Source organism: Mercurialis annua, linkage group LG6, assembly GCF_937616625.2.
Source record: "Mercurialis annua linkage group LG6, ddMerAnnu1.2, whole genome shotgun sequence".
Classification (NCBI taxonomy): domain Eukaryota; kingdom Viridiplantae; phylum Streptophyta; class Magnoliopsida; order Malpighiales; family Euphorbiaceae; genus Mercurialis; species Mercurialis annua.
The window spans coordinates 39,248,835-39,268,883 of record NC_065575.1 but is presented as its reverse complement, the minus strand read 5'-3'; the positions used below and the strand labels follow the sequence as shown (position 1 = coordinate 39,268,883).

The window sequence follows — 20,049 nt, the reverse complement described above, 5'->3', positions numbered from 1 at the left end:
CATTAAAGTTTTTAGATTTTATAATTTGGCCTCTTTTAAATATTAAAAATTGTTACTTCATATAATACGTATCATAATTTGGTCCCTTCAATGATAAAATCCTGGCAACGTCGCTGTTGGTGGACATGTAAATTCGATTTCATGCACGTTGTATGATAAACATAATGCATGCTCTTTTTTCTTTTTTTCTTCCATTAAAGGATTTAAAAAATTTAAAATAAATTAAGCATGCGGATTAGATTTTAAAAAAAATATAAGGACCTAAAGATGAGTTTGGCCATTTATTAGCTAGATCTTCCAAACAAGCACACCGATAATATCTTCTTTTTTTTCCCACTCAGCGGATTATATAGTACACTAAAATTTCCTAATGTAGACTAACTTAATTAATATTTACAAACAGACAAGGAAATTAACGAACGCAACTCGCTATCAGCAACCAAATCAAATGAAAAAAGAAACTAAATACTACTAGCTAGAATCTAGAAACATTAATTGGCCGCACTGATTATTTAATTATGAAGAAAGCAGCCACGTAATTAATGAATTATTATCTTCATTTTCTTGATTAGCTTCCATTATTTCTCCATTATCAATCTCCAAGAAAGACGAAACCATATCGTCTACAGAATTATCATCACTGCAAAATTCAGGCATCTCCATCAAATCTTCCCATGTCCAATCGTCCAACTCAGAAGACTCGGAGTTTGAACTCAAATTGCCAAGTTCTGCTACTTCAAACTCTTCACTTGTTAAAGTTGTGTTTGGATTCATCAGGATTCCATTCTCTACCGTCCCCATGCAATTATGATCATCGGTGGTAGTACTAAAATATTCTCTTTCTTCATTTAAAGCAGGATCTTGAGCATATTCCAGCAACTCATTTTGAATAACGTCGTCAAAAAACAGCATCCCCTCATCAATTCCTCCATTATATGGTCCTGAAATTTCAGCTTCTTTTTCGCTATCAACGATCCAACTTGCAAACAAATTTGACGAATAATCCCCACTTGTATTATCCTCTGCTGTAGTTTCTTGATATGAACTCGGAATTACAAGGTCCAATTGCTCGTTACTGGCCATAGACAAGGTCTCTTTCTCGATAATGTCATCATTTTTCGACGACGATGACGATGATGGTGATGGTATTAATGAGGGTCCGTCAAATTTTACAGTTTCTTTATGATGATGATGATGTTGGTCGCGGTTTTTGGATGTTTTACATTTATTATTAGGTGGTGCTTTGTCAACTTTTTTCTTAGGTGCGGCCATTCCTAATTTGGCGTTTTTTGCGACCAACAGTAATGGTGGACTCTCTTGTCCAGGTTTTCTAAAAATGTGAACTTTTCGACTCATATGGGAGTTCCAGTAGTTCTTGATTTCGTTGTCTGTTCTGCCTGGTAAATGACTTGCTATCAGCGACCATCTGCGCAGTTTATCATAAATTGTAAGTAATGATTATTAAGAATAATTATTTACAATTTCTGACAAGTTCGTGAGTTCAAATCGCACTTCTGTAACTAACTCCTAACTAAAATAATAAATATATTATTAAAAATAATTTATGGCAATTTGATCAGATAATTTTATGACAAGTATATCTACCCTTCAATTTAGACCTATATAAAAACACATAACTCTCATTTTAAACTCATATAATTTTTTTAAAATAGAAAAAACAATTAGTTGTATAAAATAATTATTTGTTGAGTCAAAATTAAATTATAAATTATAAAAAAGTAAATCTCAAAAATAGATTTGCAAATGAAGATTGTATATATATTTGTCATAAAGTATAAAATTGATGGATCATTTTGTCCGAATTTTTAAAAAAAGAAAATACATATCATTTTAGTTAAAAATGTGAATACATAAAATAGTTTTGCCAGTTGAAATTGATAACCATTTTAAGTTGAATGATGAAATTTATATTCAAGGCGAAATAGAAAAAAAAAATCAAAGACGGTGCTTCCAAACAATGAGGAATTTTAGTAATAAAAATTGAAGAGAAGGTTTTTTTTTTGAATAAAATGAAGAGAAGTTATTATATGTCAGAAAGGACATGAAGCTTCCAGACAATGAGCTTTCAAATACAATTCTACATGACTTTTGTACTTAAAATTTTAACAAATTTTCTTAGTATTAATTTGTTTGTACATAAAACTTGTGACTGTTAGTTGTGGAAATTATGTTCACCACAAAAAAAAAATAAAAAAATTAAAGAATAAAAGGAGCAAGCTTTGACATTTGAAACCAAGCGTTCCAGATTAAAAATAAAAATGATTTCAAAATTATTTAGAAACCAAACTCGTAATTAGCTCAAAAAGATATAGAGAAATGGTAATCTTTTCCTGTTTTGTTGGCACATAATATATTTTATTTAGACCGCTTGATAAAAAGATTAAAATAATATTGTAAAAACAATAATATAATCAAACTGTTAAATTTACATTTAGAAGTATTCCTACATTTTAGTAAGAGTTTGCCTAAAAAAAACCTCTTTGAAGCTGAATTTATATTAAAATAAAAAAATTTAATGCGATTTAATATGAGTTTGAAATAAATTGGAATTTAATTTTGCTGAAACTAAAAATAATGTTAAATGTATATAATCAAAACTTGAAAATATAAATAATTTATTTAATATGAAAATGACCTGAGATTGATGTGATGTGAAATTCACAATATTATATAATGAAGCAATGATATGACAATGTCAAATTTTAGAATTATTGCGATATCATATAAAGGTAATGAAAAATATATAGTTGTCAATCATTACAAAAAAAATTAATAAAAATTTTAATTTTACAAAATTAATAAAATTCTTGCACTAGAAAACAAAGATCTATAATTATTCATAACATTGTAATAAATATAATATAAAATTGCATGTTCAACGATCATTCAACATTCTTGTCATAAGTCATTTATATATTAGTGTCACAATATATGAAATAATAGAACCCAATTTTTATTATTATAGCAAATAAACAAATATATAATTCACAAAAAAAATCTATAACTAACAAAAAAATGATTTAAAATATATAATAATTTAAATTTTAAATATTACTTTTTTCATTTCATTAAACATTTCTTTTTTTTTTAAATAATCATTTATTCTTAATAAATCATGAAATATTTTTATATTGTCTTGTTTACAGTCTATTAATTATACCATTGCTTAAAAGTGAATTAATTACAATATTAAGTAAGAGTATAATAAAAGAATAGATTAAAAAAAATTAAAGTATACTTTTCACTAAAAGTTAAAAAATATTCATATAAATTGGTAATTATGAATTTGTCACGCAGGCTTAAAGGCCGATATAGACAGAAAACTAATCTGAAAGAAACATGAAGAAGTCTAGAAGAGAGTGAAAGAAGAGAAAAATATGAACAAACAAAAAATGATAAGAAAAAAATAATAACAAAAAAGGAACTAATTAACCTGTTCCCTAAGGACGCATGCAGCTTGAAAATAATCTCTTCTTCATCAGCTGTTATATTTCCTCTTTTTAAATCTGTTTTCAAATAATTTATCCATCTCAGCCTGCAACTTTTCCCGCACCTCAGTAATCCTTCAACATATAAACCACCATTATTGTCAGTTTCCAAAACTACTATATTAAAGCTAGATATTACGGACACTTCATTCAAACAATGAAACAATGTGTCCGGTTTCGGAAATGTTTTCTACACGAAACTTCATTTTGTACCAAAAAAAACACTAAAATAACGATGTTTTAGAGTCGTAAGATTAATCTAAATGCATTTCAAGAAGAAAACCAACCTGCATTTTTAGGTAGAGACCGCCATGAACCTTCACCATTAGCTTGAATATACTTGATCAATGTATCATCTTCTTCAGCTGTCCATCTTCCTCTTTTCAACCCTACTTTTTGACAGCAGGGTGCTCGTCCCATTCTGAAAAAAATGACAGTAGAAATTTCTAGTTGGTTTCTGACGTAAAGGACAGGGACGAGAGTGGCATGGAATTCTATAGATTGGTCAAATAATAAATTTATAGACAGACAAAATTTAGAGGGAGAAGGTGGGCACATAATGAGAGGGGCCATTAATGGAAGATGTGTGCTAAAGATGAAGCCACGAGTATAAAGAAAAAGAGAAGAGTCGTGGCATCTCCACCGTCGAGAGCTGGTGATGGAGGATTTATCTCCCACGTTGATGCAGCCTCTGCCGTCTTGTCCACTGTTGTGTATTTAATTAGAGTATGAATTATTGAGTACTAGGGTTCTCGGGTTCCTTCATTAATGTCATATAGGATGTATTGGTAGAAAATTTTATATTACAGTATGTATTAATCAAATCATATAATCATCGTATTATAATTATTAATTTAATATTTCAATTCAATATCATTAATAATAATGAATTTGAATATATTACTCCCTTCCACCCTAATTAATATGTTTTTCTAAATTTTTCAAATATTCCATGTTATATAACTTGTTGAGTGATTTTAGGGTATTATATATTTTTTCTATCTAAAATAACTCCATCTAATTTTATTTTTTCGAACTTGAATGAATGCTTCACTAATACTATGCAAATACATATTTAGACAGCTCCAAAAAGGAGTAACAAATAGAAATTACAGAAGAAAAATAAAAATCATGACTTTATAGAATATATTAAGCTTTATTTTGGATTATTTTAGTAATATTATTAATAAAACAAATTCGTATTCATATTCAAAATATCAATAAGCTATAATTTATATGCTCCTATTTCTAATTGTATATTGTTTTAGTGTAAGACACACAAATTAAAGAGATTAGGAAAATAAATTTTTAGAGAGTTTAAGAAAAATAAATTATTGATTTACTTAAACTCTCTAAAAACTTTTTTTTCTAATCAATTTTTTTTGGTGGCGAGGACTCACTGAGCCGAAATTCAATATCATTGTCAAACTTCGAGATGTGGACCGCCCGCAAGGTGGACCGCCCGCAAGCCCACATACCAGGTAATTCCGGGTTATAATGGCCAGCAATCCAACCTCAACCACTCCATATTGAAAAAAGCGTAGCCGGGGTTCGAACCCGCGACCTTTAGCGCTCAGATGGCTGAGACTTAGACCATTGGACCAAACCCGTGCGGGCTTTCTAATCAATTTTATATTAAAATATACTTATATAAAAATTATTCTTTATTCTTTATTAATTATTATTTAGAAATTATTAAATTATTCATTTGATTTGTTATTGTATACACTATTGGCCTTAATTTTTCTTTGAGTACGTTTTAATTGTTGGCCGAATCAGAAGCTGCTAGTATCAGTATAATTGCTATTAAAAATCCTTTTTTTCCCAAGCTATTAAAAATCCTTACAGTTTGATAAAACAAATATGTCAATGGCCAATATCCAAGTTATTCCAGTAGTATCCCGACAGATTTGGCTGTCATGTACTTGAAGAAATAAACTGATATTGTAAACAGTATGATATAATATATTCATACCTTTATCAAAATGGCAAATAACTTTTAAAAAAAAAACTACTATAACAATTTGCTTTGTTAATTTTGCGATTGTGACATGAATTGATCAACAAATTTCAATTTAGGCATATTTTTAGACATCTAATTTTTATTTAAACCACGTAACTCTTTATAAACTGAAATAAAAAATCACTTACATAATAATTATTAATAAAACTAAATCATCAACCATATAAATAAATTTCTAAAATTGGTTTTAGTTAAGGGTTCCATATTATTCAAATTGTTTAATAGTATTAAATAATCACAATTTTTACTATACATTTAAAATTTACATTAAAGATAACATGAAGATACAATTTTTTTATGATTTTTTTTTATTTGGCCATTTTCAGTCGAAATTAATCTTTCTCTTTAGTTTACTTTCCTATAATTATACTTCACGTACTCTTCCCTTGCTATTGTGGGGTTAATGACATGTTTGTCTATAAAATTAAAAATATTCCTCAAATTAGCCCCTAATTAACGTTTTTTCTGAAATTGTGCTCTTCAGATCGCAGAACACTTCTGCGAGTTGTAGTAAATCGCAAAAAAATTCTGCGATCTGCAAACGTGGCTCCACCTGGAGGCAGGTGGAGCCACGTAGTGTGACTCGCGGAAAGCTTCCGCGAGCCACTGAGGGAATTTATTCCCTCTGACAGGGATTAAATTCCCTTTGACTGAGTGGTTGCAGCTCGCGGAAGTCTTTTGCGAGCTGCAACCACTATAAAAGGGGGAACTCGTCCCCTCTTTCATACTCAAATCAGATTTGTTAAAAAAAATGGACAGAAAATGAGAGTTGAGAGTTTAGGAGTTTAGGTATTGTACATGAGTGTCTGAAATTATTATTTTAGTTTCGTTCGACAACAAATATTTGGTGGAAATTAATTATTGTGGAGAAGATTTTGCGGAGTCGGTTTTCGTGGCGGGATATTTTTTTTTTTGGCGGTATTATCGGACGGAAAGATATTCAAACGAGGACTACATCAGGTGAGTTTTTAAAAGTTACAAATATGTTATTTTTAATTATTAAAAGTAGTTAGATTTAAATGATGCTTAAAATGTAGTTATATAAATAAATATAGTTAGATTTATTGAAATTTTTGAAAATATGTATTATAAAATAAATTAGATTAATGTGTAAATAAAATTAGAATAATGCGTATTAAATTTAGAGAAATGTCAAACTAGAGTATATTAAAATTTGAAAATCGAATTTTTGTTATTTTTTGCAAATTTTTTAATATATTCTTAAATTAGATTCCGATTAGATATTTATTAAATTTTAACACTATTTAGAGAAAATATAATTTTTTTTATAATCGTAACTTTGTAAGAAAAAAATTAATATGAAAAATTTGAATTAAAATTTAAATTAGCTTTGATAAATTTAGTACGGTTGATTTTGAAAAATATAAATTTAAAAATTGTGTATTAGAATAGATATTTTTAAAATTATAATATTATTTAAAATATAGGTTTATTTTAATCATTACTTTGTAAAAAAAGCTGTTAAATTATCAAAAAACTGATCTAGTAATTTAGAATTTAAATATTGTAATGTTAAGAAAAACAAAATTAATTTAATAAACTGTAATATTAATTTAGACATCTAAATTAGAGAATAAAGTGAATTATCAATATTTTTAAAATTACAATTTGAAAAGTTAGTATGACAAGATTTGGAAAGTTTAAATCGTACTATTAATTTGGAAGCATTGGTTTGTAATATATAAAGAGATGAATTTTAGGATTGCCAATTTAAAAAAAATGTAGTTAAAATTGTGTTTTGTAATATAGTAATAACGACAAATGAGCCGTCAGCCCTAAAAGTTTATTGGGATGGTACAATATTAATGACTCCAGGTGGAGTTGATTATGTTTCCGGTAAATCGGAACTGGTTGAGCTGACGAGTGTAGTGAATTTTGCACAATTACAAGTCGTAATTAGAAGGGTAATTGAGCTGAACGAAGCTGATGAGATAATGAAGATTTATCTACGAGTGCCCCAGTTCGATGAACTTGGAAGATTTCAAAAATATGATGGTTTCCCTATGGAGACAAATATTCACATGGAAGCAATGTGGCGTAATTTTTCGCGGACGCCACAAATGAGAGTACTTGAGTTTTACATTGTGTACAACCCGCTATCTCAAGTACGCGCAGAGTTTAGGGATTCTAAACTAGCGGATGTAGACGACTGTGCGGACGTAGACGACTGTGCGGACGTAGACGACTGTGCGGACGTAGACGATTGTGATGATTTCAGTGATGAAGAGGAGGAAGAAGAACACTTCTACGGGGTCGTTGATGATGACAACGAGGATGATGATGATGATGATGATGATGATGATGAGATCAGAGGTGAGAATAGAGATGGCACCCATAGTGAGAAAGTCGGAACAAAATACAGATCATTTTCAACCGCGCCTTCCTTATGAGTACACGCATCAGAATGTTGATGAGATGCGCGTCAATATGAATCTGTGGCCTAAAGAAAATGCAATATGGGCAGCTGGCCAAGAGTTTGAACTGGGGATGGTTTTTAGATCGAGGTATGATGTCCAGACATGTGCGACGAGTTATCACATTGCAGCTAATAAAGAATACAAGAGTAGTCGAACAACCGGTAAAACAATAGTGCTTGTGAGTGTGAACAATGACACTTGCAATTGGAGGTTGCGTGCGTCGCTTCTAAAAGGCGAAAAAGATTGGATGTAACAAGATATAACGACCCCCACTAATGCAGCGACCAAGCAATGAACCAAGACCATCGCAATTTAAGAGCGTGACAGATAGCTGACACATCAACACGCAATTACAACTGCTACGTGACATAAGGATTAAAACGCTTTGAGCGGGGATTTCCCAAAGTCTGTGAATTAGGCCTGGATACAAAAAAAACTTGGTATGTCAAGAAAAAGGCCATTGTAAACATGTTCGGAGAATGAGACGACTCTTTCGGCGAGATTTGCAATTTTATGACGAATGTCACCGTTGCTAATCCCAGAACAGTGTGGCATGCTACAAGTAACTTTTTTAAAAATTCAACTATTTAAAAATATTAATGATTTAATAATTACAATTTAATAATTACAAATAACGGTGTATGCACAGGTACACCCATTGAAAACAATCCAGGATTCAGAACTTTCAAGTATATGTTTTGGACTTACGAGCTAGTGGTGAAGGGTTTTCAGTATTGCAAGTCTGTTGTGTACATCGACGGCACCCACACATATGGAAAATACGAAATGACTTTGCTGATAGCTTCTGCGATCGAAAGGAACAACTACATCATGCCGATAGCGTTTGCCATTGTGAAGTCGGAAACTGCCGCATCCTGGAGGTATTTTATGAGGATGTTGAAAGGTATGTTTTGGGTGAGCGAAAGGTGTGTATTGTATCTGATCGCGGTTCCGGTATCATGAGTGCAATGGAGGGGCTCGAGTGGGCGAGTGATACCCGCAAATGGTATATTAGACACCTAGTGAGCAACTTCCACAATGCCGTCAAAAAAAAAATATGAAAAAGTTTGCTAAAAAGCTGATAATTTTTTTATCATTAAATATAATTAATAAATTTTTGGTTGCTGGGAAAATACTAACGGTTTAATCGACATGTAGGACGCGCATTTGAATTTTTGGTTGCTGAAAAAATAAATTATATTTTTATTCTTCTCCTTTTATTTGAATTTTTCTTCAAAGGTAATGAATCACTAACTTCCTAATTGGATTTGACATTCACATATACTATGATAAATTATTTATTTATATATATTGGGTTGGATTGTGTGGTTTGCTCAATTGCTTCGGGTTATTAGAGCTCATTAATCCTATCTTGTATTAGACTATAATTTTAGCAAGTTTAGTACTAATTAGATTTAATTAATCAATGACATATATTGCTTGGTAACATAAGAATGAACTGTGCATGTTAGGTTTTCTTAAAGTGTATAATTAGATTGATTAAAATTGATTAGGTTTATTTGTTATTTGAGAATGAGTTACTAAATTAAGCTTTTGATTACTTTTAATTCGAAAGAGTGGAAAAAGTGCCTAGGAACCTGGAATACACTTATGACATTAGTATTCATAAATCAGGGTTTGAAGTAGTATATGTGGATTATTATTGTCAAATTGCTATATCCATTGTTGAATCATTGGTTTAGTTTAACTCATAGTTTAATTTTACTTAATTATTTATTTTGCATTGTTACATTTTAGACTTTTGTATACCAAAATTCTTGATTCTCTAGATAAACTAAAGTTGCTTAAATTTAGTGATTAGGACGTGCTTTCTTCATGGGATTCATAACTCTCACTTCATATTTTTACACTACTTACGATTCCGTATACTTGCGAAAATCGACCTTATATACGAATTTGTTCACGAACAAAGAAGCTCAAATACGAGCTATTCATAAATGTAAAAGAGATGAACATCACTATTTCGACTCATTTAAATAAATAAACATAAAATTAACTTTGATCTTATTTCATTTACGATACAAATAAATACGAACTGAACTCTTATCGGGTTGAGCGTCGAGTCGCTTGTGACCAACTGAGTTCATTTACAGCCTGTGTGTAATACTTGTGGCCTTAATTGATTCAAATATGCAAATTTTGGGTTACTTCGTCTAAAATTGTAAACTTTAATTTGTATGATCTTTGGAGTCAAATTTAGGTGCTAAATGATCTTTTATGCTAGAGAAATCTATCCAACACAATAAACGACGTCATTTAACTTTCAAAAACAGCAAACCCATTTTACACGTAGAAAGCCAATGATGACGTGGTCATCTCTAATTGGCTTTAACAAACCCTCTCTTTGCTGTGATTGGTTCGTGACAACAAGAACACGTTGGTAAAGGTCATAGTGTCTGACCCTGCAATTTACTGGTCAAGTTTCGTATCAGTGCTCAAACTCTTGAACCACGACGAAGAGCTAATTTTACTTTCAAACAAAAATTTAGAAGAAGAAGAAGATAAAGAATTTCAGATTTTACAGGTTTTTTAAGATTTGGAGAGATCCGAGTTCTCTCCTGATAATTGTTAATGGCGTATCAAATAGCAAAGCTTGTGTTTCTATTATGCGCTTTATCTCACGTTCTTGCTGCAATTGCTGCGTACGTATCTTTGAAACCCTAGATTTTGATTCGAAGTACATTGCAATGAGTGAGCTAATGCTAATTTTGTTTCGATTTGATTACAGAAAAAGCTATTATGATATATTGCAAGTACCGAAAAGCGCATCAGATGAACAGATCAAGAGAGCGTATAGAAAGCTGGCATTGAAGTACCATCCTGATAAGAATCCTGGAAATGAGGAGGCTACTAAGCGATTTTCGGAGATTAGTAATGGTAAATATGAATTAAATAATCCCTGATTTTAATTGTTGATTTGGTGAATTGAGTGTTTTTACTAATTGTTTTTATAATTAAATTTAGCATACGAAGTGTTGTCGGACGGCGAGAAGAGAAATATATATGATAGGCATGGAGAAGAAGGGATTAAACAGCATATGGCTGGTGGAGGTAGAGGTGGAGGCATGGGAATGAATATGCAAGACCTTTTCAGGTAAATTTTATTCATTATATGATAGAGTTAGCTTAAGGAAAGGGAATGAATTTTGTTATAGTCTATGTCTATTAGATGATCAAAAGTTTACACTAATTATGAACATTAAGTTTTATGTAGGATATGCATGAGGCATTTAGCTTTGCATAGTTATGATATGCACTATCATGCATATTACATTACTGGACAGTTATTGTGCTGTATTTAATTTGGGTGTTATCCTTACAAGGGCATTAAATTAATGTAGCTTTTATGATGGAAAATGTGTCCTGTTAGAAACTTGTGCGTATTGTATAATATACGAGAGTTCTCAATTCTCGTTTGTTTCTCGATTGTCGTTAGTATTGTAAAGGTCTTATATGATTAAAATGGTGTTTGCAGTTTCTTTGGTGGAGGAGGTTCTATGGAGGAGGAAGAAACAATTGTAAAAGGTGATGATGTAATTGTCGATTTGGATGCTACATTGGAAGACTTGTACATGGGTGGCTCACTAAAGGTAAGGATCATTTTCATGTATACTTATTGCATGTATTATAGAAGTATTTTTTTGACAATGCTAGATAAGCCCTTTGAACATTAGTAGATAACATTGGTTGTGGTGTTTCTTTTTGGAACATTTGTCTGTACCTGCACATCTACATATTCAACACCCCTGCTTCAAACATCCCCAAGAACTATATGAAAACCGGAAAGCTGCGAATTAGTTAGTTGACAGTTTGTTAAATGAGGAAATCAATCAGTCGGTGCATAAGCCTTGCAGAGTTAACTTTTTTAACTGTTTAGGACTTTGTCTGATCAGCCGTTAACAGTTGTGCATTTTCTTTGTTGGTTGATGGATTTTTACATTACAAGGCATGCATGTCGTTCTTTTGTTTTTTCTACTACTTGGCTTGAAGGATAAAAATTGATTATGATGATCATTGTTTGGCTTGTGGACAAATGGCTGTCTAATGTGGATTTATCAGGTTTGGAGGGAGAAAAATGTTATAAAGCCAGCCCCTGGCAAAAGACGCTGTAATTGCAGAAATGAAGTTTATCATAAGCAAATTGGTCCAGGGATGTTTCAACAGATGACAGAACAGGTAAATCATGGCCTGAACAAATTTGTAGTTCAATATCATACTTTGTGCTATCAATATCTTCATAGTGTGGAAAGAAAAAATGTTGATGCAATTAATTTGATTGGCAATACAATTGGGTCCTTTAAAAATTTGACTTGCTTTCGTTTGCCGGAAATAAGAGTTTGTTGACCTCTGTGCATGGGCTGGTTTGTTAGTGTCATCGTCATTCCAATTTCTGTCACTTCTATGGCTTTACCCTCCAAAGCTCTAAAATTCCTTACTATTTTCTGTCAGGTCTGTGAGCAATGCCAAAATATCAAATTTGAACGCGAGGGCTATTTTGTCACTGTTGATATTGAGAAAGGAATGCAGGATGGACAAGTAAGTGCACAATAACTTCCGAACACATTGTTATAGAAATCTCTGCTTTCCTCAGTGAATGCATATGAAAATTGTTATCTTCTTTTTCTTTCTCCATTTTCCAATTTTCATGATAGTTACTAGTTAATGTCTACCTGTTATGGAAGTCCTTTGGTGCATAATGGTTAAGGTTTCTTAAGATCCAAATTTTGGGAGTGTATGATGCTGCACCTGGCCATTTAAGGTAGATGGAATAATTGGGCATATCTCTTGTTTTGGTTTCTTTTAACTGAGTTCTGATTTCTTACATGCATGTTCATCCGGGGTACTCAAATCACTTCGACTCATCTCTCTTAGGCATTCCAATAAGCATTTATCATTCTTGGGTGCTTTTATCAGATCTTGGTCAATAATAACAGTATTATTCCTATAGCATTGCATTTGGGCGGTAAATGGCAGAATTTTAGTGTAGCAGACTTCTATTAGATATTCTGCAGTTGTTGGAATATGTGCAGACGGTTAAGTTACTGTCTTTGTGGATGTTTTGCAGGAGGTGGTTTTCTATGAAGATGGCGAGCCAGTAGTAGACGGTGAGCCTGGAGATCTGAAGGTTAGTCCTTTCAAGTGAATTGTGATATTGCTAGGTGTTTTTCTTTTAAAGACAAATAATAATCATCAAAATTTTGGCAGTTCCGTATTCGTACAGCACCCCATGATCTATTCAGAAGGGAAGGCAATGACTTGCACACAACTGTGACAATAACACTGGTAATTTTCGTACACCCGGCATATCTCTCTGTGCTTCCCAACCCCACGTTTCCTTTCCTATTCTTTTCGCTGTGCAAGAACAATACAATTGAATGTGTACTTCCACGAATCTTATGGCTTACTCTCCTGATGCTATATTTGTCAGGTTCAAGCGCTTGTTGGTTTTGAGAAAACCGTGAAACACTTAGATGAACATTTAGTGGACATTAGCACAAAGGTAACCATGGAGTATATTTTGCATGTAATATTTTGGGTTATGTTTTTCTACGGTTACTGAATTATGGACATTTAAGAAATGGTTATTGTTGTTTCAGTTACAATTTGGTTACTGAGCTTCCATTTTTATTTTTCCAACGTGAGGTTACTAATGCCTATGCAGCAACGTAAAACTGTTGCCTCATAAGCAATCAGTGGTCAGAATGGCTATAATAACCTCGCGTTGTTAAAAAATAGAAGTTCGGCTACCGAAATTTAACAATTGAAATGATGGTGATCGTTCTATTAAATTATATAGCTCAGTAACCACAGAAAATTTCCACCCTATTATTTACTCGGATATGTAACTTTTAAATAAACAGTAAATAATGAAAGTGAAACTACAATGATATGTCAAAACTATGTTCAGGGAATCACTAAGCCTAAGGAGGTGAGAAAATTCAAAGGAGAAGGAATGCCACTGCATTTTAGCACGAAGAAAGGTGATCTTTACATCCAATTTGAGGTTCTTTTCCCCACTTCACTAACTGAAAATCAAAAGCAGAAGATCAAGGAAACTCTTGGCTAGATTATAGAATCAAATTTTTTGATCTCGGGTTCTAAATTGTTCCCAATTGTAACATTAGATTATATAGAAATTTAAGACGATTATGGGGCTTTTGCTTCTTTTTTTTGTTAAGTAGCAGCATACAAATTAATGGAATGCATTTTTGCCTTTCTCGTCTCTTAGTGAGCTGTTTATGAAAATCTCCAGTATTTTGGCTCATTTGTCATATATGTGAACCATATCGCAAGTTTTTTTTTTAATTTTGGGATAGAGATGAAATATAAAAAAAAAGAAAAAAAAAGATATAAATAATTTTTTTTTATGTTAGGGTATAATTGAAAAAAAGTTTTAACCTGGATGGTTTTTAAGTGATTAGACCTAAATTTAAAAATATCAAATAATATTTTTAATTATTGTCATATTTTCTTTTTTATGAATGAAATTTTATAAAATGCTAAGAAACGGCAAGCCAACACTCAAAATTAAAAGAGGTTAATTAAAGAGCGAGGCAAAAACGAATATAATCATCCAAAAAAAATACAATCCGGCTCTACTCACATGATCTTTCTCTGAAAAATACGCAAATTTCTTGTTTTTCATAAATTTCAAATAGTGAAGACCCATATACTGAATCACAAATCTGAGTATAGGTTGTTGTAAATCAAACAACACCAACAAAAGATAAAGTCCTCTAGGCTACGAGGCATAACCCAACAAACCAATTTTCGACAAATTATAATTCTAAACTTATCTAGCATAAGAACAATGCCTACGAATATAGTCGCCATCCTCAATATATATCGCCGCAAAAGACACAAGTTGTTTCTACCTGAGGAATTATGTTTCAATGAGTGAAGAAAGAGCGGCTGGCTATCTTTCTATGTAAAGTTGTTCAAGCGAAGAACTTGATGCGAGGAGAGCTAACTGATTTCCACAACTTCGAGAAGGCAGGGCTTGCAGTTATCTGAGCTTGAGAAACAACTGCAAATGAACGAATTGTGAACTGTTGTGCTTTCCCGCACTAGCAGATAAGGTCTTCATTAGCAGAAGTGAGATCGAGTTGGTCCATGCTAGCGTGGAGAAGGAAAAGCTCTGATTTTTCAGAAATACGAAGTCTACGTCTCCACTTCCAGCTCTGATTATTGTTACATTATTAAAGTGTTTTTATAAGAAATGTACTCTCTCCGTTTCATAATATTCGTTGCATTTGCTGTAACACAAGAATTAAGAAAATAATTAATATGTCTTAATTTATAAACACTTTTACTAAATTAACCCTATATTGAAACTTATGTACATTTATTACTACTATTTTTATTTGTTTATTGTATTCTTTTAATAAATTAATGGGGGGCAAATATGAAAAAATAGCAATTAATGCTTTATGTGATATATATTACGGACCAAAAAAATTCTCAAATCCGATAAATATTATGTAGCAGAGGGAGTAATTGTTAATTATTAGTGTTATGTATATAATTGTACAATAGATAATCATCATATAATTTTCATTGAGCTACTTATATTTCGATAAGATTTTTTTATTGAGATTAAGTCCATAAAAATCGTGTGAATCTAACCAGGCAATTGATAGCAAAATGACATGTGAGATGAAAATATTTTAGCTATTCTAACATTTGATTGACCTAGAACATGCGTTTCTGAAGGAACATGCACTTTTTATGGAACTTGTAAGAATTTTTCATAAGAGAATTAAAAATTTGAATCAAACATATCATCTATATTTATCCTATAAAAAAAAGAGTGAGTATTTGGTCTGTTCGGTTGAAATTAAAACTAAAATTTTATAAATTGACAAAATCGAAAACCTTTCAGCTCAAATTGAGACCAGTCAAAATTTTTTTTTTTAAAAAATCAAACTGACAGTAAAGAAGAAAAAAACAAAACTAAATTGAATTAAAAACCACGTTTTTAAAATATCAACCGGTTTGGTTAAAACCGACAAAATTAAAATTAAATTAAAAATAAATAAAGATAATTATCAAAAAAAAAAAAGATAAAAGAAGTGAGAAAGAGGACAGGTGTTGCATTGTGGATAGAGGGTGTAAGTATTAATCGTAGGAAGACGTGTAAAGCCACATCTCATCTGTAACCGGAAGAAAAGGTTAAGAAAAGAGTCGTACCCAATCCAAACCCAAATATCCTAGGTGTCAACCTAACACGTCAACTTTTAATGGCTAAGCTGAATGCGTTTTGTTTGTAGTTCATCTACATCTCCTTACGTGTCACTCCCTAATCTTCCGTATGTCTCGTAAAAAACACGCGCTTTCGTAGCTGATCACAACCCTTCGTCTGTCTCCCAACACGTTCCTGTACTGACACGCACAATTTAAACACATTGAATGAGCGCATTTTACGCTTTCAACTCTAAACGACGTCGTCTCACCATCTATGATATTGATAAGTAGTCGGCTGCTCATCTAAATATCACAGAAGAATTTCCAAAATAGATATAAAATTTAAAAAAATAGCTAAAAATAAAATAAAATAAAATAAAAATAGTTAAAAAGGTTCCGAGTGTGACTATGAAGGTTGGTTACCAATTTGGTTATAAAACGCATTCTATTCCCATTCCTAAAATCTTTCTAAATTTTTTTCTCTGATTTTAATTTTTCTCTTATAATTCGGGCTTTCGATTTTATCGATCAAGAAACAAGAACAAGAAAATTCAAAGATTGTTGATTTACGTAAACGCCTTATAAATATATTTAAATTCGTATATACGAAATTAAATCCAAGAAACTAGAAGAAATAAAAATGGATACTCTGTGTTTAAAAACTGGAATTCACGGTATTACACCGCCGATCTCCGTCGGTGGCGGCGCCACCTTGGACATACGAGCAACTGCGTCTCAGGTGAGTGCCGTTGGTAGGGAGAAATCCAGTGTGCCACAAAAAGCAGCTTCAAGATTCTCATTTAGGTATCCTTTGCAATCTTTTTGGCCCGGGGGAGGGAAAAGTAACCGTTTTAACGGAATGGCGGTGGACGACGCGGTTTTGGTGGAGAATAGAGAGGATGGAGTAATGGAGACGGGGACAAAGGAGGGACAAAATGGGAATAACTGGGTGTTAAAGATCTTACACGTGAGGTCTCTCTGGAAAGAGGAGGAAGAATTGAGGATTGGCGACGGTGGTGGGGGAGAAGGGTTAGATGTTAATGGTGGTGATGTGGCGGTGATAGGCGGCGGTGATGACGAGGTGGAGGAGGAGGAGGAGGAGGAGTGTGATGCATGTAGAATTGATGATGATGGTCATGAAAAAGGGTTTGAATTTGATAAGGATTCATTTTCAAAATTGTTAAAGAAGGTTTCTTTAGCTGAAGCTAAGCTTTATGCTCAAATGTCCTATCTTGGTAACATTGCTTATTGCATTCCCAAAATTAAGGTACCAAAATTTCACTTTTTTTTAATTGAGATTTAGGGTTCTTAGATTTAATCATGGTGGATCAAGTCAATATTTATTTGAAGGGTGATTAGTTGATTTTTTGGTTCTGTATATACATCTGCAAACTTTGTTTTATGTATAAATCTTCTTTTACAATGTAGCCAAGGAGGAATAGTTGAGTTTTTGGTTCTGCATGCATCTGCAAACTTTGTTATATTTATAAATATACTTTGATCTTTGGTCATTTTTTGTTGCATTGTAAAACTTAATTTTGATGGAGTCTTACTCCTTTTGGTGTAATCTTTTGGTGAAATCAGGCAGGGAACCTCTTAAAGTATCGCGGCCTTCGGTATGTGACATCCTCGATTGAAAAGAGGGAATTATCAGCAAAAGCAGAGAAACTTCAGGTGTCATTATCTGAAGATGGAGAAGTAGAGGAAGGGGTATTAGAGCAACCGGTGGCGCCAGAGGTCCGAGAAGATAAGAAGAATAATGGGTATCATATAAGTGCCTCTACTGCTTATCAGATAGCTGCCTCTGCTGCTTCTTATTTGCACGGTCATACAAAAAGCATACTTCCATTTAAATCTTCAAAATCTAAGACGGGTAAAGATTCGCTTGATGGTGGCAATGGAAATGTCAACATGATGAACTCGGAGGTTGCTTCTTTCATGGCAACCACCGACTCAGTGACAGCTGTGGTTGCTGCAAAGGAGGAAGTTAAGCAGGCTGTTGCCGATGATTTGAGTTCAACAGGTTCCTCACCATGTGAATGGTTTATATGTGATGATGACCAGTATACAAGATTCTTTGTGATTCAGGTAAGCTATCAATTAATACCTTATTTAACTTGGTTCCTTCATACAATGTCTGTAACAATTCAATTTATGTTCACCATAATTAGGTTGGTGCGCAATCAAATCTACACTTTCCACATTAATATCTAGAACATGGACTTGTAGTATGTTTCAAGTCATAGATTATATATGTTCTAATTTTCGCACATCTGTCGCGCAGGGATCTGAGTCCTTAGCATCTTGGCAAGCAAATTTACTCTTCGAACCTGTTCAGTTTGAGGTACATTTATCTTTTTGCCAAATTCTAGTTCAGTTATTCTTTTAATGTTTCTTTATATCCTTTGATGAGCTAAAATGAGATGGGTTGCTACAAAATGCTCAAATTCGATTTTTTAATATCTTGCGAATAATAACGAAATGTCATCTCTTCACTTGTACAATTCGCTAATATAGATAAATGTTGTGTCCTCTTGGTGTGCAGGGGTTGGATGTGCTAGTGCATAGAGGTATCTATGAGGCTGCAAAGGGTATGTACGAACAAATGTTGCCGGAAGTCCAAGCTCATTTAAAGTCTTGCGGGAGACGTGCGACCTTTCGTTTCACAGGGCATTCTCTTGGTGGGAGCTTGTCTCTGCTCATAAATCTCATGTTGATGATTAGAAACGAAGTGCCAACTTCATCCTTACTTCCTGTTATAACGTTTGGTGCACCGTCGGTCATGTGTGGCGGTGACTATCTCCTTCGTAAACTTGGATTGCCACGAAGTCATGTTCAGGCAATTACTATGCATAGAGACATTGTGCCTCGAGCATTCTCTTGTAATTATCCTAGTCATGTTGCAGAGTTTCTAAAGGCTGTGAATAAGAACTTCAGAAATCATCCTTGTCTGAATAACCAGGTAACTTTTTCACCATATACAATACCTTAGTTTCATTGTTGTTTTGTCCATGGAACGGAAATTGAATGTTTTCTGTTATTGCAGAAGCTACTGTATGCACCAATGGGAGAGCTTTTAATTTTACAGCCAGATGAGAAATTCTCCCCTCACCACGATCTTCTTCCATCTGGCAGTGGCCTATATTTTCTAAGCTATCCGTTGTCTGACACAAATGATGCAGAGAAGCTGCTCCGGGCTGCACAGAGTTTATTTTTGAACTCCCCGCACCCACTTGAGATTTTAGGTGATAAATCTGCTTACGGTGCTGAAGGAACCATTCAAAGGGACCATGACATGAATTCCTACCTAAAATGTGTGCGTGGTGTGATTCGTCAAGAGCTTAATCGTATCAGGAAAACCAAAAGAGAGCACCGACGCAAGTACTGGTGGTCCCTCCTGGCACCACAAAGTGGTGGCTTCTTCACAGAGAGGCCTCTGGTATCAATCAACCTGGGGCAAAACCAGTTCAATTTCTCTGGCGCCGTACAGACGGGCAGGGAATCATTGAAAAGATTTAGCAGGCTCGTCGCATCACAACACATGCATCTGCTAGTGGTTCTATTATTCCCGGCAAGATTGCTGCTGCTGGGGGCATACAGCGTGATCAACATTCATTGATCATCTATGTAGGTACATTGCCTTTCTGTCTTAGAATATTGTACAGGCTAGATTCACATGGGCATCAAGATCATTAGGCGATTCTTTATTCATTATAGGGAGTAGAAAAAAATTTATTTTCCTGTCCATCCATTATAAGATGTTGGAAAAGTACAATACATATCATTATTAAACAGTTGGGCTATGTTAAAGAAGAAATTACAGTTGGGAACCTAGCTGTAAAAATTATCCGTACGAGCATGTTTTACGACGTTT

General features: G+C 33.1%; 3 protein-coding genes across 3 annotated transcripts; 2 read left to right on the top strand and 1 right to left on the bottom strand.

The window, feature by feature from the left end:
• Positions 1 to 254: 254 nt before the first annotated feature.
• On the bottom strand, positions 255 to 4,280 carry LOC126686072 (transcription factor MYB111). Its single transcript, XM_050380095.2, has 3 exons — positions 3,797 to 4,280; positions 3,455 to 3,584; positions 255 to 1,426 (listed from the first exon to the last, which is right to left on the bottom strand). The coding sequence occupies exons 1-3, from the start codon at positions 4,080 to 4,082 to the stop codon at positions 517 to 519; spliced, it is 1,326 nt and encodes a 441-aa protein (XP_050236052.1). The 5' UTR covers positions 4,083 to 4,280; the 3' UTR covers positions 255 to 516.
• A 6,117-nt stretch (positions 4,281 to 10,397) lies between these two features.
• LOC126653717 (dnaJ protein ERDJ3B) lies at positions 10,398 to 14,214 on the top strand. Its single transcript, XM_050347642.2, has 10 exons — positions 10,398 to 10,633; positions 10,720 to 10,868; positions 10,956 to 11,085; positions 11,467 to 11,581; positions 12,051 to 12,167; positions 12,441 to 12,527; positions 13,057 to 13,116; positions 13,197 to 13,274; positions 13,420 to 13,491; positions 13,900 to 14,214. Exons 1-10 carry the CDS (start codon positions 10,563 to 10,565, stop codon positions 14,056 to 14,058), a joined length of 1,038 nt encoding a protein of 345 aa, XP_050203599.1. The 5' UTR covers positions 10,398 to 10,562; the 3' UTR covers positions 14,059 to 14,214.
• Positions 14,215 to 16,581: 2,367 nt separating this feature from the next.
• On the top strand, positions 16,582 to 20,028 carry LOC126688019 (phospholipase A1 PLIP2, chloroplastic-like). The gene is made up of 5 exons (XM_050382579.2): positions 16,582 to 17,442; positions 17,760 to 18,263; positions 18,460 to 18,519; positions 18,721 to 19,137; positions 19,222 to 20,028. The coding sequence occupies exons 1-5, from the start codon at positions 16,816 to 16,818 to the stop codon at positions 19,792 to 19,794; spliced, it is 2,181 nt and encodes a 726-aa protein (XP_050238536.1). The 5' UTR covers positions 16,582 to 16,815; the 3' UTR covers positions 19,795 to 20,028.
• The last annotated feature ends 21 nt before the right edge of the window (positions 20,029 to 20,049 follow it).

What these genes read in the sequence shown, in the direction of transcription:
- LOC126686072 (XM_050380095.2), bottom strand. Translation starts at nt 4,082, where the DNA reads ATGGCCCCTCTCATTATGTGCCCACCTTCTCCCTCTAAATTTTGTCTG. An exon ending in GTCTCTACCTAAAAATGCAG is followed by an intron (nt 3,585 to 3,796) that starts GTTGGTTTTCTT and finishes TATATGTTGAAG; the next exon opens with GATTACTGAGGTGCGGGAAA. An exon ending in CATGCGTCCTTAGGGAACAG is followed by an intron (nt 1,427 to 3,454) that starts GTTAATTAGTTC and finishes TAAACTGCGCAG; the next exon opens with ATGGTCGCTGATAGCAAGTC.
- LOC126653717 (XM_050347642.2), top strand. Translation starts at nt 10,563, where the DNA reads ATGGCGTATCAAATAGCAAAGCTTGTGTTTCTATTATGCGCTTTATCT. An exon ending in AAGGAATGCAGGATGGACAA is followed by an intron (nt 12,528 to 13,056) that starts GTAAGTGCACAA and finishes GATGTTTTGCAG; the next exon opens with GAGGTGGTTTTCTATGAAGA. An exon ending in GTGAGCCTGGAGATCTGAAG is followed by an intron (nt 13,117 to 13,196) that starts GTTAGTCCTTTC and finishes AAATTTTGGCAG; the next exon opens with TTCCGTATTCGTACAGCACC.
- LOC126688019 (XM_050382579.2), top strand. Translation starts at nt 16,816, where the DNA reads ATGGATACTCTGTGTTTAAAAACTGGAATTCACGGTATTACACCGCCG. An exon ending in TCGAACCTGTTCAGTTTGAG is followed by an intron (nt 18,520 to 18,720) that starts GTACATTTATCT and finishes CTTGGTGTGCAG; the next exon opens with GGGTTGGATGTGCTAGTGCA. An exon ending in ATCCTTGTCTGAATAACCAG is followed by an intron (nt 19,138 to 19,221) that starts GTAACTTTTTCA and finishes CTGTTATTGCAG; the next exon opens with AAGCTACTGTATGCACCAAT.